At 46.4% G+C, this 27,672-nt stretch overlaps 1 protein-coding gene across 2 annotated transcripts; it reads right to left on the bottom strand.

Annotated features, from left to right (window-relative positions):
* Positions 1–1,315: 1,315 nt before the first annotated feature.
* Positions 1,316–27,391, bottom strand: MAP3K14 (mitogen-activated protein kinase kinase kinase 14). 2 transcript variants are annotated; one of them, XM_082332036.1, is made up of 16 exons: positions 27,314–27,391; positions 19,587–19,859; positions 18,944–19,013; positions 16,865–17,075; positions 16,129–16,737; positions 14,924–15,061; positions 12,606–12,735; positions 11,808–11,939; positions 11,267–11,371; positions 10,448–10,611; positions 9,924–10,074; positions 8,944–9,294; positions 7,670–7,776; positions 6,154–6,298; positions 5,482–5,582; positions 1,316–4,583 (listed from the first exon to the last, which is right to left on the bottom strand). In XM_082332036.1, exons 2-16 carry the CDS (start codon positions 19,837–19,839, stop codon positions 4,419–4,421), a joined length of 2,832 nt encoding a protein of 943 aa, XP_082188162.1. In that variant the 5' UTR covers positions 19,840–19,859; positions 27,314–27,391; the 3' UTR covers positions 1,316–4,418. The 2 variants fall into 2 exon arrangements, with proteins under 2 accessions (XP_082188162.1, XP_082188163.1); XM_082332037.1 differs by having other exon boundaries at positions 27,310–27,329.
* Between the last annotated feature and the right edge of the window lie 281 nt (positions 27,392–27,672).

Here is a 27,672-nt window from a genome sequence, read left to right on the forward strand (position 1 = left end):
ATGCCTTTAAGCCAGAAATGTAAAACATCGACTGCTAATTTGTATACATTATTTTTATATATTAAAATCCTGTTTAATCTAAAGCAGAACTGGAAATAAAATGACTCCGAGGATAAAGCACTTGTCTGTGAGAAGGGGTGAAGCTTTGCATGGGGGGTGATGCTGCGATGGAGGGAGGGAGGGAGGGAGGGAAGGAAGGAGGGAGGGAAAGGGAGGGAGGGAGGAAAAGATGGATGGAGGGAAGGATGGAGGGAAGGATGGAGGGAGGAAAGGAGGGATGGAGGGATGCACAAGCTGCTGCTGAGGCTCCGCTAACAACGCGCGACCTCCCGCGTAAGGAACGGCTGCCAGGAGTGGCGACCGTGCTCCTTTGAACATTTTCAAGTGGAAGATGTGTTCCTGACTCGCCCGGCCTGGGGCTGGGGGTAGGGTAACTTCAAGGCTCCGCTCGGCCCTGCAGCTCCCTCCAGGACTGGCGGCCTCCGGGCAGCCATGATCTAATGGGTGAGAACGTGAGGAACAGGAGTGCCACAGGACAAGAGAAGGGAAAAGCCAGGACGTGTGGCTCTTCCAAGGGGCAGTCCCACTTCTGACTACACAAGTGTCCCTGAGGAGAAGGCTACCAGAGTGCTTCCCTAAGCCGATCCGTAGCTTTACAGCAACAAAACACCCGCCTTCTTTTGCCGACAACTGATCCGACTTCGGTGCTCACAGTACAAGCGGGTACCTGATAGCAGCCCCCACCCCACCTTCACTTTGGGGTTTACGTTTCAGGATAACTGACCTCGCCCGCTCACTGGCAGTGCCACCAGCACGCCTCCAGTCCGCTGCGCCCATTTAACAGAAAGGCACCAACCCAAGTGGAGACAAACGGCTCCTGCACCAACAGCGAGCAGAAGCACTGGCGAATCTCCAGAGCCCTGCCTGCCCAACCCGGTGCCTCTGGATCCCAGACCTACTTTGGTGCTATCGAGGGGAAGACTCAGCAGCTCCCAGAACAGCGAATCCCCCTGCCTGCACTGGGACAGGAGGAGGAGAAGGGACTATCTACATGGAAACAGAGAGAGATGCCAGTATATTTAGCAAATCCATCGAAGTTGTTGCTGCCTCTTCATACCCAGAAGTGACTTCTCCCTGCATCCCCCAAAACTAGGGTAAGATGCAGCAGAGTTTAACCAGACCAGGCTTCCCTTCTTGAAAAATGCCTTACTCAGCACCCAGTCTTGTTCTCTGGGACGACGTATCAAACCACTAGCAATGAGAACAAAGAATCTTTTTTTTCCAGCTTTATTTTTTTTCCTGTGAAAATGCAGGTCAAAATGTTAATTTCAAGAAATCACAGTTTTATAAAGTGTCATTCATTCGATACAAGCTAGTCATTCCATCGCCTTCACCCACACCAGTCCTGCCCATCCCAAAGAGATTATCAGCTTCATATTGCTTTGCCAACAGTGATTTTTCCAGACTTTCGGAAGGAGCTACACGACAAGAGCCATCTGTGTTTATCACTCCTACTGCTATTTGTCCTCCCTACCCTGAAGTGGGGTTCTGTCCTAAAGACTAGTTATGTTATTACACACAGTTTCAGCCAAATTTTAATGTGGATAACAAAAAGCTTTCCTGACTTTCTCTTTCGTCAGTATTGCACAGCCAGCCTCGGTCTGCAAGCTGGACTTTTTATGCCTGTCACAGCAATAACGACCAGCCAAATGAAGAGGAAACTGTCCTGGCAGCAGGAGAGAGTCGAGGAGATCCCAAGCTGGTAGGTAGCAACACCATGAAAACTCTGGAGATACTCCTGAGAGCAGAACCACATTTCAGGACAGTAAGAAAGCACCAGTGGTTTGTGGTATCAGCCGAAGCGTCTTTCCCATCCGTCAGGGACTGCTGACGCCACAGCCCGCTTGTCTGGCCGGCTGTCACGTAAGACATTCGTTAGGTGGAAATCCGCAGCCTCACTTTCTCACTTGAGGTGGCAGCAAAATAGGACTGAAGGTTTTGGACAAAATGAACAGGATGGAGATACTGGCTAATGCTGGTGTGAGAGTACAGGAGAACACGGACATCTCCATCTACCCAACAGAGACATTCTGGGTTCGCAAGGGTTTACTGCCTTTCACCCATTCGTGTAGGTGGCCCGAGATTAACCTTAATGCTATAGATGAAACGTAAAGCTCAGAAGTCCTGCCAACAGAGGGCTGCTGCATCCTGCCCTGCTGCTCGGCAGAACTTGAGTCGAACCCCGATGTACAAAACCGTACACCTGGACATCGAAGCATTTTGCAGACAACAGTGAAAGCCACAAGACGCAGCCTTTGGGAAGGGAACAGACTATGCTTTCATATTGACACATCACCAACAGCAATGTGTCATACTGACACATCACCAACAGACTCTTCTTAGAAACAACCAACAGTTTTTTTTCCTCCCCCCCTCAGAGGAAGCCTAGGAAGGGTGCCAGGCGTGGGGAGGCTGGCTGGTGCGCTGAGCTTGGCAGCTCCCGGGAAGGCATTTTGATCCCTCCTGCTCCAGAGACTACAATTCTTAGTAGTTTATGGCATCTGAAAAAACAAAATCTAGCCAACCTACCCATTCCCCCCCCACTCCTTCCTGGAAGAGATGTGCGTAATGTGTTAATTGTTTACTAAAAACACTCTTAATGTGGCATTTCAGCTATAATTAGATGTCTATTTTGGACAACGTATTAAGTGCTTTAGAACAAAAAGTGCTATAAAACTATACCCATAGCGGTGACAGGTTTAATTTTTCTTCAAGAGTTCCACTTTTTTATTGCATCACAACTTTAGTTTTCTGATTAGGGATGTCACTGCCTTGTGTACGAAAACCAGCTGATGTTCTGGGAGACCAAAGGGAAGGAGTATCAGTTGCTTAAGGAGCACCGGTCCTCAAAAAGGGAGGCCCAAGTGTAACTTTTCCCAGCTATTTTCTAAGTGAACTTCACTTGAGAAAACTGCAAACATTCCTGCCCCGTTGCGTCCCCCAGAACCAGCACAGATCCGGCAGGGCCTACCGCGCTTTTTGGGAACCGTTCCTCTACTCAGCCTGGATGTAGACAGCCCCCGCTCAGAGGCCGCGGCAGTTACAGCACACTGGAAGAGCCACAGCACATCGTCAAGTGACCGTGATTTCCAGATGTGCAAGGACTTGGAGCAGTCCCGAACGGGTACACTCATAGCTTACACCTCCCGCCGGTTTTGTTCTGGGTTACAGAAGGGCTGACAACACCTGCCCGTCTGAATTTGACCCGTGCAGTTTCAGTATACTCCAAACAATTCACAAATCAGTAAAAAAAAAGTTCAAAGCTTACGGCATTCCGGGCCCAGCTGCCCATCCCACTCTTTTAACACATTTTGACATAAGGGGAGCAGTACGAAGCCTCGTGCCAGTCCGTAAGTGCTGGTGAAGACAGGCTGAGCTAACACACCATGCAGAACTGGGGCACTGATCTCCAGCGGAGGGGCCGAGCGGCCAGCCGGATTCATAGCTGGCAGTGAGATTTTATAAACGCCGCAGCAAAATTCAGCCCTTGTCTGAGCTGACCGAGCCGCCGGTCCTTCCCCCTCCAGGGGGAGCTGCCTGGACGGGACAGTTCAGGTGAAGTCCCAAGTCAGCGTGGAAAGAGGATGGAGGAACACAAGCCCTTCACCCTGCCCGCCAAGGAATACCCTCCTCCTGCCCTACCTGCCAGACCACGTTGGCAGCAACACCAGAGAGAGCACCAGCTCGTCAGTCGGGGAGGAGACCTGAAGATGAGAGCTGCAAGCAAAGCTCTTTCTGGGAACAAAGTTCTTTTCTGATTCAAGAAGGAAGCGTCTGCGGGGAAGGGTGGGAGGTGAAACTAAGAACCCAGCTAGTTACTGCTGTCGATTTTCCCCATGCAAAAGGCTTGAGGTAGAGATGATGCTACCCAAAGCCTACAGAAACGTTAAGTTTTTCCTCCAGCTAGAAGGAAGTTAGCCAGCTCCCCTCGGCACAAACAACCACAGCTGCACTGAAGATACCCAACCTCCTCCTTTGGGCAAGCCCAGCAACCACCAGCTTCACCTCAGAGGCTGAGCAACAGTTCTCATCCAATCCTCCTCTTCTCCTGAAAAGCGCAATCACATTCCTCTGAAAAGCAGGAATTTCCACCCACCATTCTCAAGCTGAACCTAACACTCACACCCAAAACAAGTAATTCCCACTGTTCTGGGGAACGTCTAAGCTCAGGACATGTCTTAGAACTGGATCAGAACAGACAACAGAAGTGAGGCCCGAGAGCAGTGAGCTGCTGAACCGCTATCCTACTTCAGCACAAAACACCAGCAACTGCACTTGGTGCTCCACGGCAGGGGTGGTTGGAAGCTTTTGCAATTCCTTCTTTCAACAAGGTAAAAACCTCCAAAACAGGAACGGCTTCATGGTCTGTTCTCCAGCTGACCGTGTTTGACTCGCCATGTCCAGCTGACGCTGCAGTCAGGGGCAAGGGTGCACTGCAGCTCAATACCAGAGTCGGGGACCTCCATGTCGTAGTGAACTGGCTGGCCTTCTTTAGTAACCAGACTGAAAGCAGGGACCGGTATCTGTGAAGCAGAACAAACAGATCTGAGCGGCACTTCAAGTCTCTTTCAGAACACAATATCCCTCTGCCAAACCCAGCAAATAGCTTCCCAACCCAAGAAAAGCTCCTGGAGAGAGGCTTGTGCTTGGCAGGAACATCCTAACCTTCTCTCTTAAGAAAGTATCTCAGAAACTGAACTAGGTAGCATTCACCCTGCTGCCAAATCGCCTCACCCAAGTTTTTGACCATCGCTGGTGGTTCCTGAACTGCCCATGTTCGGGCACTGTGAATTCCTCTGCAGGCTAGTGATATTTTGCTTTGCAATGTCCAAGAGAATGAAGTACGCCAAAGAGAACCAACACCACTAACACATTTTCTGGACTTCTGCAACCTCTTTGTTTAGAGACGATCACCATGTTTTACACCCAGATGAGTCACAGTCCCACAAACACTCAGGAGCTTCTTTCAGGGACTGCCAAAGAGAGCCACGGTGAGGTTCCCTGGAGTCTGCCAGTATCTCCTCCAACCTAAGAAGTTGGAAGCATCACAGCCAAACACAGCCCATTTCCCTTAGCTGATATTACTGCTCTTGATGAAAAAGCCATATGGTGATTCTTCTTTAGGGAGAGGGGAAAGAATTTATCTTTGTAGTCAAGGAGAAGGATTTTTAAGCTGCAGCACAGGTACTTTCTAAGATGGAGATCCCTATGGTCCCTATGATAGTTAGCGATGGCTTATGATTCAGAAAACATCTGCTATCACACTCGTAACAGCAGCACCAAAGTTACGTTACTAAATGTGTCATTAGGATCCCTGAATGGACGTCTGGGTCACTGGTTTTAAGGCACCGTGAGGCTGCATTTTGGAAGAAATTGCTTCTCAGACAAAATGCCGTACTTAACCCCAGCCTTGGGTCTCACCTGGCTGCTTATCCCAGTGGCAATGTCTCCCACCTTTGTCCTGTGGAAATCCCTGATGTGTAAATTTTCTCCACTTAGCAACTGGATCTGGATTTTCACTCCTGTAACGCACAACAGAAGTCATTAACTTCCGCTGTAGGCATAATGACTTCACAGTCCAACACAGCAAAATTGACTAGCAAGGCACATACATCAGAAGAATTCATTTTTGTCATTAAGCATTTAATTCATGTAGGTCTTCTGCTGAGCATGGAGGCTTGCCGAAGACAACAGTGACTCACAGAGCAGAGCTGGATTTAGCAAGAAAGCAGCTGAAGAGATGTATTGATTTGCACAACATGCCCTCAAAATTACTTTGTAGACGTTTACGGTTATGAAGCATATATTCTTGCACATAGCAGTTGCACGAGGCAAGGCATACAAAGCTGAACCAGACTCCGTGTGTTCAGGAACTTCTCTGGCTTTTACCGGACTATACAGACTTGAGTGCCTTCACCCATCTATGACTGGGGCAGACTGGGCCTCTTGGCAACCCACGTGCTTTTAGGAGGGTCTGTGCTGACACAGCAACTGAAGGATAAGAAGAGCTCAAAGACTCCATGTCCCAGACCCTCTAGATACTGAGAAAATTATACCTGACCATTTAGCCAAACTTTAGAACTTCAGACTCACCGTTGAAATAGCTGGGAGTGTCTGTGTGCCGACTGCGGTTCAGCAGGTTGTTCCAACTGAAGCTCTGTCCATCTGTCTGGCTGTTCCAGGAATGAATCCCAGAGCTCATAGTGTCCCTCAAGCTATGAGAAGCCTTCATGGAGTTCTGCAGAAGAAAGCACAGGTTTGTCAAAGGCTCCTAAAGACAATGTGCTTGCATGAGATAAACATTAAAATAACCTCAGGAAGAAAAAAGTAGAAATCCGCAGGGATCTAGACCGGGCCTTGAGTTACTCAACATTTACCTGCCATCTAGAAAAGGGGATGAATAGCAATGCAACAGTTTGCAGACATAGTAAGTTATTCTCAATAGTCAAATGAATAATCAGCTGAAGATCTGGATGAGGAAAAAAAGAGCTTTATCGTACTCAGTGACAGGAGAGTAAAGCATCAGATAAAATTCTCATGTCAGTAAGTGACAAGTGACACCCAGGAAAAACAGTTAAATGTACATAAACAACTACGGACCCCACATTGCTGTACTGCTTAGAAAAGTCTATACTATCTTAGAGTCATAGAAGGTCAATCTGACAACATCAGCATAGTGGTAAGTACCAGTCAAGAGTCAAATTAAATGTTAGGGCCAGGTATTAGGAGGGAAAAAAAAGGCAAAAAAGCAGAGTCACTTCCCAAGCTGTACACCACGCTGTGTCAACAGCTGAGCTACTGTACAGAACTCTGCTCAATCCTCCTCAAAAAGCATTAGAAGGCTGAGAAGAGGAACAGAAATAGGAAACAGAGATGCTCACAGTCCGAAATGACTCCTGTAGATGGCAGGCTACACAATTTTGGACTCTATGTCTTTGAAAAAAAAGATTGAAGGGCTTACGTCCTTCGCTGGTTCAACAAGGCTTATTCAGTGTTTCTCACTGGTATTCCCTACCTTATGAACACCAGAGACAGAGCAAACAAAATTAATTCAACTTAGTATTTAAGTAACTTAGACTATGTAAATCATTAGTATGAAGGGGTTAAAAGAAGTTCATGGAGAACAGATCCACAGGCTGGGTCTCTGTTCTTCTGCCCTATTCTCTGGTCTTTCCCTGAACATCCCCTCAGTGGCCATGGCCAGGAAGAAGACCCTGGGCTGCACGGCCATTTGGTCCACCGTGGTACAGCTCCTACGCTCATCACTGCTTCTTCAGTTCCTTTCTTCTGCATGGAGAGGGCCAAGGCTGCTGAGATTTTCCATCTCCACACACTTGATGCTTACTGTGAGTATACAGCACAGGAGAGCAACTGGAGGAAAGGGATCCATGCTGGACAGTAAACTAAAGAACAACTACAGTCCTAAATACCCCACTGTCCAAGAACAAAGATTTCTTCCCAAGGTACTCTCCAGCAAACTGGGTGTCAAAAAGCAGCAACAAACGTGAGAAACTCCAGATGTCCATTGCTCGCAGCTTCCAGTCTCCCAGCGGTGGCGACCCTGCCACCCCCCACCACAATAACACGGCTGGCATCCGCTGATACTCGCCTTCTCACTGGCGTCTGACACAAACGGGCTGTCGATGCTGAGGCACGAAAGCATTTGTTCTTGCTCTTCCAGCGAGTAAGGCTGTGAAAGGCTGTTCAAAAACAGTTCTGCAAGCAAAGGGAAAGAGAGGGAAGACATTTCCAGTGATTCCTTTCATGCCTCACTGCTCTAATCAGCTACTGCAATTAATACCCAAAGCTTCTTCAGCATTATCTAATGAACATTGATACCAGTGTTCGCGAAACACACGAGACAATTCCTCTGCTAAGTAGAGGCTATGGCCACCACTGTGAAAATAGGGAACCTGAGCCAGAAAGGACAGATGAATTGTGCAACGACATGCAAAACGCCAGGGACAGGACCAGCACCCAGAATTTCCCAGTTCTTGCCTATTATGTCCCCTACCAGTCTTCATCCCAGATCCATCCACATCCTACCCAGGGAAAAGTCAAACTTCCGTGTTCAACTCCTGCAGTAACTTGCACTGCTAATATCCAGACCTGACAAGGCTGTTGAAGATCCAAAGCCATTTGGGAAGAAAGCCGGCCCTCAGCAACCCCTAAAATGCCATTCCTCAGTTCTGTGGCAAGTTACATTTCAAGACACTTTTTTCCTAGCTCGAAGTTTTCGATTCATTTACAAAGACTAGAAAATACAGGATAAAAAAAGTGAAAGGTTGAGTTATACTGAGGCAATGGAACTGGACTAGTACTTCACTGATTTTCACACTGAACTTACTGCTGGTTTTCAAATTCGGGATTGCTGCTGGTTAGCAAATTCGTTGGCCGGTGGGTGCGGGTTTTCCAATGCCCAGAACAAAACAGTTGCAGAGTGATTTTAACTACACTGCTTTGTTTGGCATGTCCCATCCAATAGGCTTATCCTTCTATTAAAAGAATTATGTTTGAAAACCTAAAATTTCAGATGAAGATGGAATTGCAGCCACTGTTTATTCGGTGCACATAAGCACAAGTCTGAAACTGGCTGTTTTCTGAGAGGTGCAGGAACCTCTCACAGAAGTTCGCTCCACTGTTCACAGAGTGGAAGGAAATCCTGACCGCTACCTTTGTGGCACATTTAATTGGTTAAGAACTACTAGTTTTGGTAATTTCAAGGAAGGCTGAGCAATTCGTGTAACGAGAGAGGAACTACGAACAAAATGACATCCAAGCTCAAAAACCAGAAATAACTGTCAAGAGGCCAAAAGAAAGCAGCTGTATTTTCATCATGCTCTCAGGCGAAAAGCTGAATTCCCTACATAGCACATCGCTTACCTATTTCCAGCTGCTGAAGCTCTTGTTCTGAAATGGTCGTTGCTCTCTCCACATGGCCGCAGCTCTTCAGGGGCAGAGGAGTCGAAGAGAGAGGTGGAGGATCCCAGGTCTCAGATAATTCCTTGCACCCGTTCCAAGGGGTTCCCTCGACCTCCTCTGTTTGCTCCAGACACGGTGGTGGTAGGACTGGGCTCACACAAGAAACTTTGACTGGCAATTTTGGGTCAGAACCAGTCTCAGAAACTGGGCTCACTGTGGGGGACAGGGACGTCTGTGGATTGTTTTCTTTGCTCAAAGATAAATGTCTAGGCTCTCTGTATTCGCCTTTCCAGGGACTTGTTACACCTCCCACTATAAAAACAAAAAGCATATAAACATGATCAACTAAAGAAAATAAGAAGAGGTAAAAGTTTTCCTTCACAATAAGAGTTTCTGAAGTGTATCTTGCTGTAAAATGCCCAGCTTCTTCAAAAGCCAAAACCAGATCACCTCTACAAATTCTTGCTGTACTACAGAACCTTTCAGCAGGATTAAGTTGTAATAAATTACGGATAGTCTTAGAGGCAAGGCTGGACCACAAGTATGAGTTACGGTTCAGGATGCAATAAACCTCTGCTTTCAGTTTTGCTGCATACCAGGCTCCAGCTCACAAGATGCAGTTGATATTTCAGCTGAATATGAGCCCAGCCACAGAACACACCTTAATAAACCCACATAGAGCACAACATCATTTACTTCAAGCAGAGAAGGAAGAAAGAGCACGTGACAGCACACCGGAAATTTAAATTTATTTGGGTGAGAAACACCCGGGTGCGGGCAAAAGCTATCAACCCAAAAATAAACATCAATGCTGAAGCCTGTGCAAATGCTATACTGAACAGTAAAACATGCTGATATTTCCCACAGGACCGCTCTGACATAACTAGCACTGGCCACTTTACCAGTGCGGACAAGAAGCTTTAGATACAGGACATTTCTACCTTCTTCAAGTGCGACGCTGGTCTTAGTTTTCAGTTCAGACGCAGATGCTCTTTGAACAGGCTCTTTCTCCAGACCCATTTTAATAATCTCAGCAGTGAGAGGGTTGCAGGAAGGTGGAATTTCCCTCAGAGGAGGTGGCTCTTTAGCTATCTGTGTGACAAACAGGAAGTGAAAGAAGTTAGACCAGAGAGGCTTCATTTGATTTCAGAAAGGTTCTTCCCACCCTGAGAGCGTTTCCAACTGAAATTAATGACAGACCTAAGCAGTAATTTTATTACAGCTGAATGGCTAAAAAGTCACACCCAAGTCATGAGCAGGATATGAAAGAAACAGCCGTAGCATGTGTAATACACAGCAGACTGAGAGGCGTAAGAAATGATTAGCTTCCAAAGCAAGGCTGGCATCATCGTAAATGCCCAGCTGGCTCTCAGCCAGCCTTCCTGAAATGACTGCTCTCTAGCCAGGTATAATGAGATTTTGCAGGCTTACGTACCTTTTACTGCAGCTCTGCTGGTTCACTCACCTTTAGACAGAGCGGGTGATTGTAATACTGGGTCCAAGGGTGGCACCCATTAAGCATGTGCAACATCATACAGCAGCTGCTCCAGACATCCACTTTGGAGTCACAACGCTTTCCCATGACCACCTCCGGAGCCATGTGAGTCTCCGTGCCAGGCACATAGTTCCCTAAAACCATTCAAATGAAAACTCACTGCATGTAAACTAGATGATTGTTTCAGTGCGACTGCTGGGAAGCCTCCTTATCTTTTCAGTTAAAGTGAGAAACAAGTCACCTTAACCCAAAAAGCAGCATTGTCTGCTCTTATAAGCTGTTCGAAGGCTACATCTCCGTATCAGTCTCATCCCGTATACACAGAACAGGTATCAAGCTCCCCTTCCCAGCAAATTTGGGAGGCAGAACCTGACGCTGCATTAAGAAGCACTGAAAAGTTTAACTGCCCAAAAGTCAGTGAGGAATTTTGCATTGGTGGAGGTCAGGATTCTTCCCCAGCTGTTTAGTGAGGTTACACGACCAGTCAGAGTTAGATTTTTAAGTTTCTCTGTGGTTTCTTGCAGGGACAAAACACTGAATGTAGTACGCTGACATATCTTACAAAAAATACAACAGCCTTCTAGACTGGGAGATAAGGACCACCTTCCAACCGTAAGTTCATTTGAGCTGTCAGCAGGATACATCACAGTAATATCAATAAATGCGATGCTATGAGCAACGTTAAGTCTGGAAAATACGGTTGCTTGCAAATTAGCCATATGTAAATGTTCAAAAAGAAAGAATGAGTCAGTAGGGCAATTCTTTAGAATTGCAGCAGAAAATCCTTACCTGTGACCAAGCACTTTCCCAGGCCATCTGGATGAAGGTGAGCAGAGTGACCAAAGTCACACAGAAGAGCCCTGCTTCCGTCATCAGACAAGAGCACGTTTTCCGCTGTCAATGAGAAGTTTTTGATTAGTTAGTTTCCTTTGTATTATGGTCACTGAGACGGAAAAAAAGTCAAAAGCCCACAGAACTACAGGTTTTTGAGCCCAAACCAAGGTCTATTACTCCTGTAGAGTGTCTCTGGCTTAAGCAAATACACAGCTATAATTATTTCTACTTACAAGCTACCAATTATCTGCCCTGGAGATTCCTCTACCCCAGTGGCGGGGCGCCCTGGGCAAACAGCCTGTCAGACCCACCGGATGACAGAAAGAAAGAGGTGACAAACACGATATGCCCAGCTGTTTAGAACCAAGTTAAGCTCTAATCTCAATGCAGAGCTGAAAATCTAGTACATAACCTTTTGCCACTCAGTAACAATCTCCAAGCAGGTTGCCTCTTGTAAGAAAAAGGGAAGAACAAGGTACCTTAAGCACCATCCTACCTTTTACATCTCCATGGAGAATGTTTTGAGCGTGAAGATACTCCAAGCCCTCTAATGCCTGGCCCAAATAACTGAGGGCTCTGTCCTCTGGCAGGCAGCCGCTCTGTTTAATTAGCTGACCTAGTGAGCCACCTAGAAAGGAATCCAGAAGGTCCATGTTAGCTTATCTTTAAATTCTTCCCGGCATCATCAGCGTTCCTCGTTGTTTCTGATGAAGAAATGAGAACTGCCAGGTCTGACCGCCCTTATCTTCCACACATGGGTCTGTTCCTTTTGTTTATTCCCAGAGTTCTTACTGCCCACAGAAACCGGCCTCTTTCATGAAGCCTTTTGCTTAGTGTCAGTTAACCGTGCAACTACTCTGTGATCAGATCAAACATTTCTAGGTGCTACTGATCACCAGCCCGTTCTTCACAGGCTGTGTTTTCCATGGTCCTGGGTTTTTCTTATACAGTATCCCCCGTTCCAGTACAACATGCTTTACGTGGTGCTATGCAAACAAACATGAAAGCAAAAAACAGCATCAGCTGTGTGTTTTAGCGAGAATTTGTAGCTGCTGTTAAGAGACACACATCTTGAACTCGAGTGAGGCAGGACTGGAAATTATTCCCCCCATTGCTACACACCAGCAGGGGTTACACATACCTACCCCAACCCACTCAGGAATTAATGCTAGGAACGCTCTGGATACATCAAAGAATTAACAGATTTAAAATTGGGGCAGGAGGAAGAGGAGATCAATGGCCACCGCATTCAGCAGTTACAATGGTGCTTCCATTGCGGTTGTTCCTTTCTCACCCTCCATCAGCTTCATGAAGATGGTCACCCAAGGTCCTTCCTTCACAGCTCCGTACAAGGGGACAACTTTAGGACTTGTTATTGCAGCACACGTCGTCAACTCCTCTGCACGGAAGTGTTCAACTTGTACCTAGAGAAACAAAGGAGAAGCACTGAACAAATTTTGTGACGAATCCTGACAGAATTGTCCCTCTCTGATGCGTGGCTCCGAGTGTCCCGCGCTGTTTAACAGCGGAGGCACAAGGATGACCTTCGTTAACAGAAATCAGTGGGTACAGCAAGAAGCGGGAACACTCAGAACGACTCTGAACAAGGACAATGACAGTCCCTAAATCCTCAGTGTCTGAGTAAAGCGAAGATTTGTCAAAAAAGATGCCAGGTTGCAACACCTCCGGCTTATAGCTGAGTACTGGTGATCTTCAGGAGGAAGGTAATTTCTGTCTTAGTTAAAAAGATAACACTGACAACTGAAGCATTCTGCTTTCATGAAAGAGGAAAAAAAATTAAGGATGGTGCAGTACTTGGCAAAAATAAAATTCCCCCAAAACAGGAGGGAATATGAAATATGGCCACAAGCAGAGGTCTCCACTATCACCTTTTTAGGTGGTACTTGGCCTGCACAGAAAAATGGTTAAAGAAAAAACTCCATTCACTAAGTTCAGCCAAACAAAATAAAACAAGAATTTGCTAAAGACCAGAAGGAAAATATGAGTCATTAAGATTCTGGTGGGAAAAGGATGTATCAGGTTTCTTCCCTGACAGCAATCCAGCTGTAGCCAGTTTTCTTTAATCTCAAGAATTTGGAGAGCAGGTGCTTACACCACCACCTATGGCGAAAGGTCAGGTAGTCCCCTTCTAACACAGGCAGACAGCAGTAACTGAAGACAGTTACTGACGTAAAATGAGATATATCGCAGTTAAGTGTTCGACTTCCACGTTAGAACTCACTGGTTTAAGAGTTTGGTCTGAGAAGATGTATTTCTGATCTACAGAAGTATCCTTTGAAATCCTCCAGTAATGAGGAAAAATTAGGAAAATTAGGAAAAATTGACATTTTGAAAGACTTCGGCTTCTCCTACTCTCATGTCTGCCTTTTCAGCACAACCACTCCTCCTTCCTGAAAATAAACCCCACTGGTAACAGCTCTTTCTCCGAAGACTGTGTATTTGCAAAATGGATAATAAATTTAAGTAGTTACACACTGTCAAAAAACAACCTGGTCATGTTGCCACAGAAGTCCACATCTAAAATGTGAGGATGCAGAACAGGAAATAATTTTCTACATGCTTTAAATATGTTTGCTTCTATACAGCTGACAAATGAAATGGTTAAAAAACTGGACAAGCTGGCTTAGTCTTGCCACTTATATCTTTCCACAGGCAATACAGCAAGTTGAGACCAATGCAAACACGAAAAAGCAAACATTTTAAACTGAAAAACGCAAGGTCCAATTCTTTTTGCATATAATATTTTTGTACTCAAGACAAACGCTTCCCACTCACTTTTTGAAGTTTTCTGTTGGAGTAACGTGAGAAACATCAGTTCACGGAGGTGATGAAACTATTCAAGTGTTAAGTTCAAACAAAATAGTTTGCATTCTCATCATCTACTTGCATTATCACTCTGCCTTCAGCTCTGAGGCCCCCCCATGGCTGCCTACAAATCAGTACCCTGATTCAAGTTATAGCCCACACGCTTCATACATCGTATGACAGTGGCATATCTTGGCGTACAATAGATTATTATGCCAACTTCTGGCAAATACACAGCCTTTGCTGCACCTGTAACAGAATCACCCCATTACAATGTGCCAGTATTGCACATGATGCTCAGAGAGCAGGCGAAAGCTCTCTCCGTTTTGAGTGCCTACCAACCGCCTTATTTTTTTCCTACTTCTTTCCTTTTTCAACAAACACCTGCCATGTCACCATTTGCACTAGACATGTTTTAAGATGAGAATAGTTAGATAAGCAGAGAACTCACACAGCCGTTTCTCCCCCACAGTCACTAGGAGGACACAGTCTTTCTGAAATCTCTACGCTTTCGGCCTGTCTCAGCACAAGATCCCTTGTAGCACGCTTTGTAGGCCAAACGAACCTATTTCTGGCTGCTAAGCTTGACCCCCTGTGCACATACGGGGTCTCCATGTGCTTCTTCTCTCCATGCCATCACCTTGAATTTTTTCCTTGGACATAACCGCAGCAGCATTTCACTGTGACTGTACAATAAGGTGCCTACAGTCCATGGCAGCTGGAAGAAGACTTTTTCTCCATACGCCTTCTCGTGTCAGGAAACCCCCCTTTCTCACACATAATTACCTTTTTGGCAGCACACTGAAATCCTGTCTGTTTGTCCTCTATTTTGTATACTTCTCCAAAAGAGCCAATGCCCAAAGAACCGTGACACTTGGTCCAATGAACCTCTTCTCGGTACTCATAATCCACCGGCTTTAGTTTCTGGAAGTTAAAATCAGAAAACAAGATGAAGCAAGGACAGAAACATGTAACTGTTGAGTTCCACAGACAGAGACCAACATTTTCAGAAAAAGCACAATGATATATACCGCCGCAGCTCTCTCAAAATCCCCGTACAAAATTACTTCTGTCACGGGCTTGAGATGAAGGGATATGGGAGGATCTACTTGATTTCTGTGGGCTCTGTTTGATCTAAATGAGTGCCCCCCATTCTTGTAAAGAAAGGCCACCAGTATTTGGATAGCTTTGGAGCTCCAAACCATTCCCTTCACATGCAGGACATAACTACGAAGCTAAATCCTCCAAACAAAACAAGATTCACGTGACTAAATGTAGACATCTATGTGTGAGCTAAACCTTTTTTATAGTCAGTAGACGGAGATTGTGCCTTAGGTCTCAGTATAAACGTATTCAGGCAGGTAAGCGACAGCCTGAACTCCACTGACAATACTGACAGGGCCACACCGATTCCAGTGAAGAGCCCTCTAAGAGGAGTTTAAGGTGGCAAGGGAGAACCGAATTCAGAAGAAATGAATCATGCATCTACGATTTACATGCATTTGCTATGCTCGAGCCCTGCATTTGGCAAGGGACAACGGGCGAGCTGCTGGCTTCCTACCAGAGGCAGCAGACGTGCTTTTTGCACCTTCACCATCTACACGTCCCTGGTTTCTGTCTGTGTCACAGGCCAGGTCATCTATAGCCAGTAAAATATTGCATCCTGTTCACCTGAATGGATTGGGTTCTTTCACAGACAAACAGAGAAGACGTATTGGAAGACTGACTAAGCACAGAAACGCTTCTCATAGACAAGCATGCATATTTTGTGAACGAGCGAACAAATTAGAGCCACCAATCTAAGATAGGGCTTCATATCCTTCAAAAAACAAAACCGCATCTTTAACTGACAGCCTTCCACCATATCAAGAACCATTCAGAAAATGCAGTCTTGTTACAGAAGCTAGCACATGGATGCAGATTATCTCTCCTCTGAAGCCCCGGAGAAACTCTGCCTTCCACAACATTAGTGTGTAGGGTCAGAAGATCACCTCATTAAGTAGCACGCCTTCATTTTCATCTGCTTCATGACATTGTTCCTTCGGGTCCAGACCACCTCCTTTCCACGTCTTGGCTAGGCTGGCTAAATTCTGTGGTTCACCAAGACTCACGCTCCCCTTCAAGGCATCTACCAAGTATTCTTCCACAGAAATCTTGTCCAAACTGGTTTTCATGGACTGGTTGACGCATTTGGGGAAACTATATTCTAAGTTTAGGCCAGAGAAGCGATGCTCACTTTCCTGATAGTTGAGATCACCGTGGAAGTACGTCTTCAGAGCATTTAGTTTCATGGCATGGAGAGGACTGTCCAGATGTGGGAAATGAGGGGGTATTATGTTGTAGGGAAAAGGATGGAGAGTTTCAGGCTGTGGAACACTGTCCCTCTGATAGTGCCGTTTCCAAACATGATTAAGGCACTGAATAGGGCTTATCAACTTGTGCAGTTCTGTTTTGTACTGGCTCCTTGGTGAATGGAGCTTGCCCGTGGACAGAACTTTCTCGGGCTTCTCAAATGGCAGCGGGTCATAGACCAAGTCCTTGTTAAGTTCTGAAACCCAAAAATTGTTTCTGTAAAGAGTATTTTGGTGTGATTCATCCTCCTAGAAAATAAAACAAAAGCAAACAGCTGAGCAGGAACCTCACTATAGCCACCCAAAATTCAACCAAGAATCGTTCGGAGTTTGCAGGGGTCCCAACAGTACAAAAGGAAGGTTTAAGGCTTCTCACCTGGACGGGAATTGGGGTGCAGCTCTCTTGTTCTGGAGTTCTGGGACCTTGCCTGCCAGCAGCCACTGTTTGTACTTTCAGCTTGGATCTTTTCTTGTGACGTTTCTTTTTCGTCTTACCACGATGCCTCCCCCTCCAGCAGGTAGGTGCCATCTTCCCCTCCGTTGCGTGGGCCACATTGTTAGGGATTTGGTCGAGACTGTCTGACCGGCTATTGGAAACCAAAATGCATGAAGTCTCTTAGATCTGACGGTGAAAGCACACCTCCAGTTAACAATTATGACCAACAGAACAAGAACGAGAATTAGCAATTCTGCCTTCTGAGATTTAAAGAATAGAGAACAACAACATAACTTCCTGCCTTCTAATACGTAGCATTTGTAACTTCGATATCAAGGCACAGTAGTGTATCTGGCATCGTGAGACAGAAATGTGGCGGGTGAGGGGGGGAGCAAAGCATTAAGTCTCGCAGTATTTGCAAATTCTGCAAGGAACAGCAAGACTAGACAGCAAAGTAGAGGGAAAAGAACTGAATGTCTCCAGGTTGCCTTGAGACAGTTTGTTTCTATGATTTATAGCAAACACAGAGATTATGTATAAATGCAATCTATTTTAAAAAATTGTTAAAATTAATAAAAGTGCTTATAATATAAATGTCTATTCTATTTGAAAGGAAAATAGGCTTTGCACCAAAGAAAAGGGATGACTAAGTGCACTCAAATAAAATAGCTTCAGAAAGCCAAAATGTTCTGGCACGTACAGCTCAATCGATACGATTTCTAGGAACGCATATATATACAAAACAGCACTGGCCCGCACACCAGCTGGGGGTCTGCACAAATAGATACAACTCTCAGGAGGAACATTTGCCTGCAGTTATTCAACACCAATCACAGGAGTTAGATTTTTTCCTCAAGTTGTAAGAGAAGACAGGATATTTCATCTTCAAACGAAGAAATCACAATTGTTCTGCTGATCCATGCAGTATATCATCTGCCTTTACTGAACAGCGATGCAGTTCACAGCCAGCATTGCTCTCGCCATCTTTCCCTGCTGTTTCAGGGCACCACTGAGCACTAAAACATCCAATAAGTAGAGTTCTAGGTGACGGCATTCCCACAGTGCCTTGAACCTGAACACAGAGCTGGCATGCATTCCACATAAAACCCCTAAGAAATGGTTCACTCTGCATTTCTTCGGTTGGTTCATGGGACAACGTCAAAAGTCAGCGGGCAATGCCAAAGCATGTACCTCACGAGGCCAGATTCAGTGTCTGAAAGCTGCCAGAAAACAGGCAGCACCTAATTCTATACCCCAGTCACCCACTTCAGAGAGCGTTGGAGCTGCTTAGTAAAGCTCCAGGGCTTAAGAAAGCTCCAGCATGGGCCCCAATAGGGCACATATTCTTCATGAAGAAAAAGTGGCTCACTCCCAGATGACTTCAGAAAAGCAAGTCCCGGGCCTCCATTTGTCCATCGCAACTGTTACTCCCCCTTTACCACTTTCAGCTTCTCTTCCCAACTCTATTTCTTTTGCTGATGCTGTCATTAAGTAAAGGTTCTTCTCTCATCCCCTTTTGTTTATCCTCCCCAGAAACAAAGTAGTTCCTTTTTCTCACGACTACTTCTAGCAGCAGCCTAAGTTTCCCACAACTTTTCAAAAGGGATCGTGTAACGTGGTTTCAAAAGCATCAGGACAGTTCAGTTAAAAAAGACTGAAAGCTTTCCCTTGGATCCTTCTACTTCAAGCCCATGAACCCCAAAAAACGACTCAGTCATTTCAAAACAAATTTGACAACCCAGAAATCGAGGCAGAAGACAATCAGCAGGCATTGACAATAAGACAATGCAAGGTGTTTTGTGTGGTTTGTGATTAAACTTCTATTTTCTTCTAACACAAAACAGTTTTGAGGAAGATGTTTGGGGAAAGACACACTCTTCCCAAACCTCAGACAGAAAAGCTAATTCAAACAGGAGTGCTTTTGGAAAAATTACTGTAAGCACACAGAACCAGGGTGATTTGGAACAAGTCAGCACAGACAACAGCGAAGGTGGGTAGTTGTGTTAAGGGGTCTCTCACCTGTAACGCTTACTATGAGCAATAAAGGATCTCTCTGATAAAGTGGGGCTGAACTCCTGACTGTTTTCACCTGTGTGAAAGAAAACAGGATCATCACATGTCTTCAATATCAGGCAAAGTCTCTCCTGGTAACAACTGGACTAAGAAACAACTCTACCAACTTGCTAAACCAAGCGGTGACCCAGACAAATCACCACACAGTCGTGCCACATCACCCACGCTACGTTCTTCCTCCCCCGGCATTCGACGGCTTCCCAGCACTGCGATCTCCTGATCCCCCGGCTCTTTCCCACCTGACAGCTCTATTTTGTTTTTCTTCTCTCTTCCCCCTTCTTTTAAAACACCTTTCAGAAGTCAGCCAAGAACAGATGACCCAGCAGGACACAGATTTATAGTCAAAGCAGCTAGGTGCAACGGCCACATGCTGTTCTGTTATTTATGCTTTCTTCACTGGATGCTGCCACATTATTAGGAGATTTCATGAGCTTCCTAAATAGAGACTGGGATGTGTCACCAACTCCACCCCACTTGGGATTACAAATAGATTTCAGCTCAGGTCTCCAGGAGTGCGAAGTGAGTGAAATCTCATACTGCATTACACATTCCTTTTTCTCAATGAAGAGCAGACCGCCCTGCTACTTACATTCTGCTTGGGCAATAATAGAAATTGATGCACAGCCTCCTTCTGTTTCTTCTTTTGCTGTTCCTTTGGTGATTACATCATTCAGGATTTTCCACTGACTGTGAAAGATGACCTTCTTTGAATCTTCTACTTTGCAAACGCTGCTCTGCTTTTCACTAACTGTCTCGTTCAGCCCCTTGGTAGCTGTGAGCTCCTTCTTGTGCTTGACGGCTGGATCAGGAGCTCCTTGGCATGTAATTCCCATCACTGCCATTTCACAGGTTCAGAGAGTCACTGAGTAAGAATAAAAAAACAAAGCACAGCACTTGTCAAAATACTTAACTTCTCAGGCAGAAGCAGCTTCAAGTTCATGAGAAATATCAGGAGGCTGCTGAAGGAATCAGATTACTAAATAATTTCAATCAAATCAAGGTCCTACCCAACCTCTGAGCATGGAGCTGAAAAAGAACCCAAGACTGCCAGCTCTCCAACCCTGACTTGTGCCACTGAAGATCTGAATAATCGATGTTATTCTCAGTACTAAAAATACGAGACCACACAGGTTTCAAAGGGAAATTTATTTCTTGGTATATTCCCTTAGCTTAAATACAAACAGTGAAACCATATAGAAGAGGGAACTCTTGTATCACTAAACAGGAAGAATATTCACCAATAAAAAAGAAAAAAAGAGAAGGCACGAAAAGATTTTCTCCTAGAGTGCACCTAGGAGACATTATGTTATGCTCTCACACCACATAAAATGGCCATAAAAGCCTGCTAATTGCTCTCTTCCTTGTACTCAGTCACCCTCAAATCCATGTCTCATTTTTCCTTCCAATGAAACAGGGCTAGACAATCAGCCTGCCCATGCATAACTCCTCCCTCGCTCCCCTTCCTTCCCCTTAATCACCAATAACTTTTGAAATCCTTGGTCAAGCCCGAAGAAAAGTAGAGCTCTTATGGTGTATCAGATTAACGCAGGTTGGTGTTGGATCGAGGACGGCGATGGCGCTGGAAAAGACGATCCCCTCGGCTTGGCAGCAGCTGGCGAGTCAATCAGCACGGGCTGCTCGCTGACCAGTTAGCGTAAATGTAGCTCCCAACAAGTCCCAGCACATGCCAAATCTTGGCCAGTTGGCAGCGCAGAGGAAGGTGGAAGGGAGCCAGGGGTGGAAAGGGAGAAGCATAAAGCAGCATGGAAGCAAGGCGCTGCGGGACAGGACGGGGGTATATCGTGGGGTGGCAGTCGGGAACGCGGGGAGTTAGGGGTTCCCTACAGCCACGCTGAACACAAGCCCACAGCAAATAAGGGCTTTGGTTTAGCCCCCGATGGGGGCTCACCGGGCCTCAAGCTCATCCAAGCCTCACCTTGGATTCCAGAAAAGTTAAAGCAACTGTTTTCTTTTAAACTGGAATATGCTCTGTTGCCCCTTCACCGTAGAGGTCACTTCCTCGTGCCAGCCAGTCCTCTCACGGCTCAAGTGCAAAAATCTCAAAATGAACATTTCTGTCACTAAACAATCCATGAAAATTCAGAAACCTTAGCAAACACTTACAGTTGTTAAGTACCACGAACCCAATATAAGACTATGAGGAGGGACTTTTGAACCGAGGCCAGCAAAAACAAGATCTCAGAACTATTACAGGAGCACATCTTTGAGGCTCATCAGTTTAAATCTGCACCAGGGATTTTCTTTTCCTTTTTTCTTTCCTTTCCACCCCCTCTGAACAGCTGCTTGGGGTGACAGGACATTTATTCTAACAGGCTCCTGGCAACACAGAGATCAATCAGGAAAATGACAAAACTAGTGGGTGCTGGGTGCCTAAAGGGCCGCCAAAGAAAGGGGAAGGGAGGCGTTTGGGAGCCAAGTGCATGAACCTTGGTGCGATGTGTAAATGAGTCACCTAACAACCTGGCAGGTATACAAGGCAAGTCAACAATGACCACATTCAGCGGCTAAACAGAGAACAGCTGCTGTGCAAAAGAAGTGCTGATGACAGTATCCCACTCATTACGCCCGACCCGCTCCCTCTCCTCTACAGAAATTATGTCAAATCTCAGTGCTGTAAAATAATCCCTTGGAGCAGCAGAAAGAGAGCCTGCCAGATGACTAACCCAAGCCACCAGTGACCAAACTGACAAGTTCAGAGCTATTTTTATCCTCACTCTCTCCTGATTTGCATTAACTCTGTCTCTCCTTGCCCTCCCCTCACCTTCAAGGACCTTCAAGGTCTGCAGCCCAAACCCATCCCCATCGCCAAAAAGTCTGTAATTCTACAAGTCGGTCCTCAGCTTAGTTAAAAGACAACAGAGGGAGGGGAGAAGCAAAATTGCAAGTCCTTGTCGCCCTCTGAAATGGAAAAGAATTAACAAGGAAACATTACTGAGATTAAAGTCAACAAAGCACATACTTCACTTGCCGACTGAAAGAGAAAAAAAGAAAAAAGAGGTAGCTATTGTAAGCAACGTCCTCTAACACCGCAGCCGCCAGCGCTCTGACAGTTTAATGTGTGACTCAGGTCTACAAGGCTGTGTAGGCACAGAAGCTGCGAGCCCAGCCCAGTTTAACTGTTGCCGCACAATTTTCAGGTCCTTATAACAATCAGAACCCCAACTATTTTTATGGCATGTACAACAAAGCATAGTTGGCAGAAGTTGTGATTAAAAAAAAAAAATCAGAACTTTTAACTTCTTGAAGCACAACTTCTCTTGAAGCTACATATTCAGAACTGAACAGGCCAGACTCACCTCCGTGCGCTTGGAGGGGGCGGCAACCCAGAGAGGTGCAAAGCATTCGTAAGCCCCGTTAATTTGGACGTAGGCACTCGGTCTCTCAGGCCCAGGCCCCGTGCGCAGCCCTGCTCAGGGAAGCTCTAGATAAAAGGGTGCCTTGGGAGCAGTAAATGGGCACCTGAGGTTCCACGGCAAGACCACTAAGAACAGGATTTACCCACATGAGACACGCTGGAGCTGCGGTTTCGGCTGCCTATTTACTTGCCACCGCTCCAGGATGAGCACAGCTTCCTGTACAGACATAAGTTATGTACGTGCAACACGAGGCGCTTCAAGTTATTGAGCTGGAAGGTGGCTGTTTCATACCCCAAACTGCTTCTCTGGTTTTCAAAACCTCCTCTCCCTCATCCAAGTCACTTAGATTCAACTGTAATTCTTGATTTCGATATCCCTGACTTTCTTCCTTCTGTAGACATGTGTATGGAGTCATTATTTTCAAGGAAGAAAGGGGAAGTCGGGTAATGATGCAGTAGATAAAAGTGAATACTACACCCCTAACCCACAATGGGCTTTTGCTAGCAGCGTTAAGGACCACTTGCTCCTTATCTTCACTAATGTTTTACGCTCACCTCTGTTTAACTAATGTTAGTTCTCACTGCTGTAAAAAAGAAAGTGCGTTTTTACAGAATGAAAGCCAAACACAGTATCAGTTGCGCTGTAGAGGCACTGGTCTGATGGCAGCGGCAGCTCCTCCCTCAAATAATGTTTGTGCTCCTGTGAGAAACTAATATACTGGATAAGGTCATCCGAGGCTTGCAGGGAGCCAGAACTAAGGAGACACTCAAACATTATTAATATAAGAGAGAACCATGTGCTTTCTGCTCCTTTAAAACCTCCTCCCTCCACCCTTCTCTAAAAAAGCGCCTAGTCACCCTCTTCAGCTCTTCCATCTCAACGGGAAGCTATTTGTAGCGGGGACCTTAAAAGAACATTTCTGTGTTTCGTGAAGTTACTATGGCTATAGAAAGAGAGACTCATAGCTGGAAAAAAGTAATGCAAATACCTCTCCAGCACTAAAACACTCTGCAGCACACCATAATACAGGGTCCTGCTTGGTCTGCCCGGGTCAAATCTCCCTTGCCAATGGCTTTTTGGAGAATTTCAGTTAACATTTTGTGGAGTAGCCCACAGATTCGGTTAAAAAAGACCGGGGAAAGAGTTTTAAAATATACATAATCAGCTTCAAAGTATGCAGATTTCTTCTCCTAGTCTGAGTGCGAACGTTCAGCAGCAGTTTCACATTGACATTTAGTTTGAAGAAAAAAAAAAAAAAAGAAGAAAAATCATGTTGTCTCAGTGAGGTTTCCCACTTCCTTATTGAGAAGAGTTTTATGAACAATGCATTAAGTTAGGTTAGCCTTCTCTTTTGCAGCTGCTACTGGTTTATTAAAACAACACAACTAGCATTTTAGCAATGTTGCTTTGCTGACCACTACAACAAAGCAGCAGCTGGGAAAAGCCAGGAATTTATGCATCGCTAGAGCAGGGAATGTCAACCGAGAAGCAGAACGTGCACCTTCTGGGGACCTTCCAGGCCTAACAACTGTCGGTAGGTACTCGACAAAGTGCCAAGTCTGCAGCCAAAAGAACCGATCCAGGGTATTAGCTACAAAATCATCACACAAAGACATCAAACCTTGTCAAAAACCACGTGTTTCACCAAAGGCAAAAAAAAAAAAAAATTATTACACTTGTTAAAAAAATGAATCACACTAAAGATCTGGTTTGGGCCCCAAGGAGTAGATATCTGTGTACGAGCCTTTCAAACCCCAGGCACCCTTTGTCCCTGCCTCCTCGCCGTTGTCCTTCTCTGCTTGGATGCTATCGATGAGCTTCCTTGCCTGCCCACGTTTCAGATGGAACTGAAATTAAGACGGTTCCGTTTTCGTCTGTGTCAGTTTAAGGCATATTATTGTAGCATGGGCCTGGGGTGGTTATTTAAACAAGCTCAGAGCTGTCAGCAAGGAGAAGTTTCAATTTGTGTCAGAAGGGACTTAAAAAAAAAAAAGAAAAAGTTGTAGCACTCCACACACACCCCTACCTTAAAACATACTTAAAGCCATTTTAAGTTAGCATGCTTAAGAGAAAAAAAAAAAGACTTCCCTTGCGTATCTAAGAGTTCCAAAGTAAAAATAAATAGAATGCCTGACTGATTAAAATACTGGTGAGTCAGATCACCAGTTGCTATTCCAGGATGCTCACAGCCTTCACCTCCTCTTCTTTAACCAGTGTTATCCGTTCGTCTGTAGAAGGGGCTCCTGTACAATCTTGTCTGGTTCCTCTCGGTCTCTCGCGTATTGTCAAGTCCTGCTGCACGCGGGTTTACCTGAAGATCACCAGGTAACGCTAAGCCTTCTACCTACACCACCACGGAACTGCCTGTGTGAAGGATTTCACTATCAGCCTTATGTTCATGAGTAAGTTATGTTACAAACGATAATAAATGTGTAAACATGTTCTTTAAAGTGGTTTGATAGTAAATGCTTCAAAATCCTGTTTCAGCCATTTGTACTGCTTACTGTAAACATCAGGATAATGAGCTTCAACTGTCTTTTTAGTTGCCAGACATTAGTATATTGCAATAGTTTGGTTACAAAGTCTGCAGGAAAATATTTGACTGGGTTTAACCATCAGCAGAATTTCTAAATGTATCTAAACACACCTATTTTCATTTCCTCAAGTACAAGCTTGGGTACAACTCACCCCTTAACAATTCTTTTCATGTTGTTGAACAAAGATACGAAGAACACCATTTGCCCAGAGTTTATAAACATCACCGCAACCTCATTCATTCACAGAAGTGGCTAATTTTTCCAAACTGCTTTGCAAACAAGTATAACAGAAAGCATCAGAACAAACTTCAACCTGATAAGGTTTTGCTTTCCGGCCTGGCTTAGCTGTTCCCACGCGGGCGTTCAGGACACTGCTTAACGACATCCTGATCTTTAAGACCCACTTGTAGAGTGATGCTATTTCCTAAATTATAACAAGATGATATAATAAAGCACCTAAATGGACAACTTCCAACAATAACCACAAGCACACATTAAAGTCAATTCTGCCCAAGCAGGCAGGACCGAGCGACTTTCACCAGTGATTACCACACATTGCTTTGCAGATTGAAATTTTTAATCACATTTATAAAATGCCATGCAAGCCTCCAAGGAAGCAGTAAGGCTGAAATGCCAGACAAACCCAAAAGTTTGAAAATATGAACTGAGCAGAGTAGTTTCTAACAGCCCATCCCGAGCAAACTCCCGTGAGACAAACTCTCTTATTAACTGCAAGAAGAGAACCGCAACTGCCTTCTAGACAAGACGAGGTCCATATTCTTCAGGGCCCAGGGCCCTGATGTCACTGAACTGTGACCAGCAAAGCCCAGTTTCCTACAGATTAAAGTCCCACATGTCTCGCCCTCATAGGCCTCCTTCTGGTCCTCCCATGCATCCTCTTGATCTCCCTTCCCCAGCATCTCCAGACCCTTTCCTAACTCAGGTCTCTTTTACCCCGAGCCAGCTGCTCTTCTTGGAAATTGGAGATTTTTCTCTCTTCCAGACCTCTAACCCTCTGTCCCCACTGACAGATTTTACTGACACTTGCCAGCAAACTTCAAAAGTCGCAGAAGGAAAGTTAAAGGTCCAGCATCGTCACATTTGCCTCTGTCCTCTTAGCGGCCAGCGTAATAGTTAGGCACCACATCACTGTTACAACAAAAGCTCAGCTCTACCTTCTCACATTTAACACTGAAATAACATTCAGGACAGACAGTGGCAAAGTTCTTTAACTCCAGCGATGTTGGATCAGGTCCCACAAATCCTTTAGGTTTTTTGGCTGTAACATGTCTGTTTGTTATATTCCTTCTTCACAGCATGCTATACAAAGATTCACTCTCTTATAGCAGTTAAAATTTAATAGTTAATAGCAAATGACTCATTCCAAAAGAATCTAGTGGCTGTGCCAATAACAGATTTTAACTTAGTTAAAATGCAATAAAGCAGCACACTACAGACACAAATTTCAAAGCCCGATTCGATTATTCTTATCACTAATGTCACAGCAAAGAAGGCGCGAGTTATTACTCACAAAAGAGTTCAGAAAGCCAGCTGAAAAAGAAATTTAGACGTTGTTTATGGATGCTACTTTCAGATTGCTGCTTCTTACATGTTGAAAGCACTGAACACATGTTTCTAATGTAACCGATTAAAGTAGACAGGAAGCATCTGAGATCAACCACAGCAGCAACTTATTAATCAGCAAAGAAGCATTTTAACCTTTTGCCAGAAAAAAAAAAAAAAAAAGTAGTAAAAAAGTCGCGTTAAAGAGAAGCGCTACGGCTCAATGTGCGAGGCGAGCAGACGGGCAGTTTAACTGAACTTCGGATCTTATTCAGCTGTATATTTTGATGAGCTGATCTCGGGCCTGCCTCCTCCTCGCCTCTCCGGGGCCAGGGATCGCTCTGGGACGCAGCGCCCAGCAACACCCCACGGCCACGGCTTCGCCTCTCCTCTCCGGCGGCTGCTCCGGGAGCGGCGCGGCTGGCAGGAACCGGGGAGCCCGCGGGCCGAGCAGAGGAGCTTCCCAGCAGCCAAGTGACAGCTACGCTTTCAAAAAACCCGACGGAGGGAGCCCCAGCGCCCTGCGGCGACGGGGGCAGTGCGCGCCGCCGCGGCGAGCGGGGCCCGGGAGGAGCCCGTTAGCCGGCAGGAACCGCCCGCCGCTCCCCGGTACTCCCGGGCGGCCGGGGCCCTTCCCGCGGCGGGCGCCGGCTGGGGGCGGGCTCCCCTCCCGCCGGGGCCGGGCGGCGAGCAGGGGGCTCCCTCACACCCCCGTCCCGGCGGCGGCCGCGGCAGCAGCGGCCCCCCCCCAGGCCCTACCGGAGGGACGCGCTCCACGGCTCCCGCCCCGAAGGCCCCCCCGGCTCCCGGCCCCGCGCCCCCCGAGCGGCCGCACCTACCGCAGCGGCCCGGCCCGGCGCGGCCCCTCAGGCCTCCTCCGCGGCGCCCCGCTCACTGACAGGCGGCGGCCAGCGCCGGCCCCGCCCCTCCCGCCGCCGCGCAGCCAATCGCCGCCCCCGCCGCGCCGCGTGACGACGCCCCGCTCCCGCCCGCCCCCGCCCCGCCCCGCCCCGCCGCCCGCGCGCGCCCAACCACCGCCCGGCCCCGCCCCGTCGGTTCCCCGGGAGCGGCGCGGCCCCGGCGGGCCGGGGAAGGCCGGGGGCGGGCGGCGAGCGGCCGGGGGCGGCCCGGGTTTCCCAGAAGCGGGCGGGGCTTCCTGCCAAGCATTCCCCGCCCTGCCCCGCTTCCTCCGGGCGCC

The sequence above is a fragment of the Platalea leucorodia genome, assembly GCF_965183815.1.
Source record: "Platalea leucorodia genome assembly, chromosome: 22".
NCBI lineage: Eukaryota > Metazoa > Chordata > Aves > Pelecaniformes > Threskiornithidae > Platalea > Platalea leucorodia.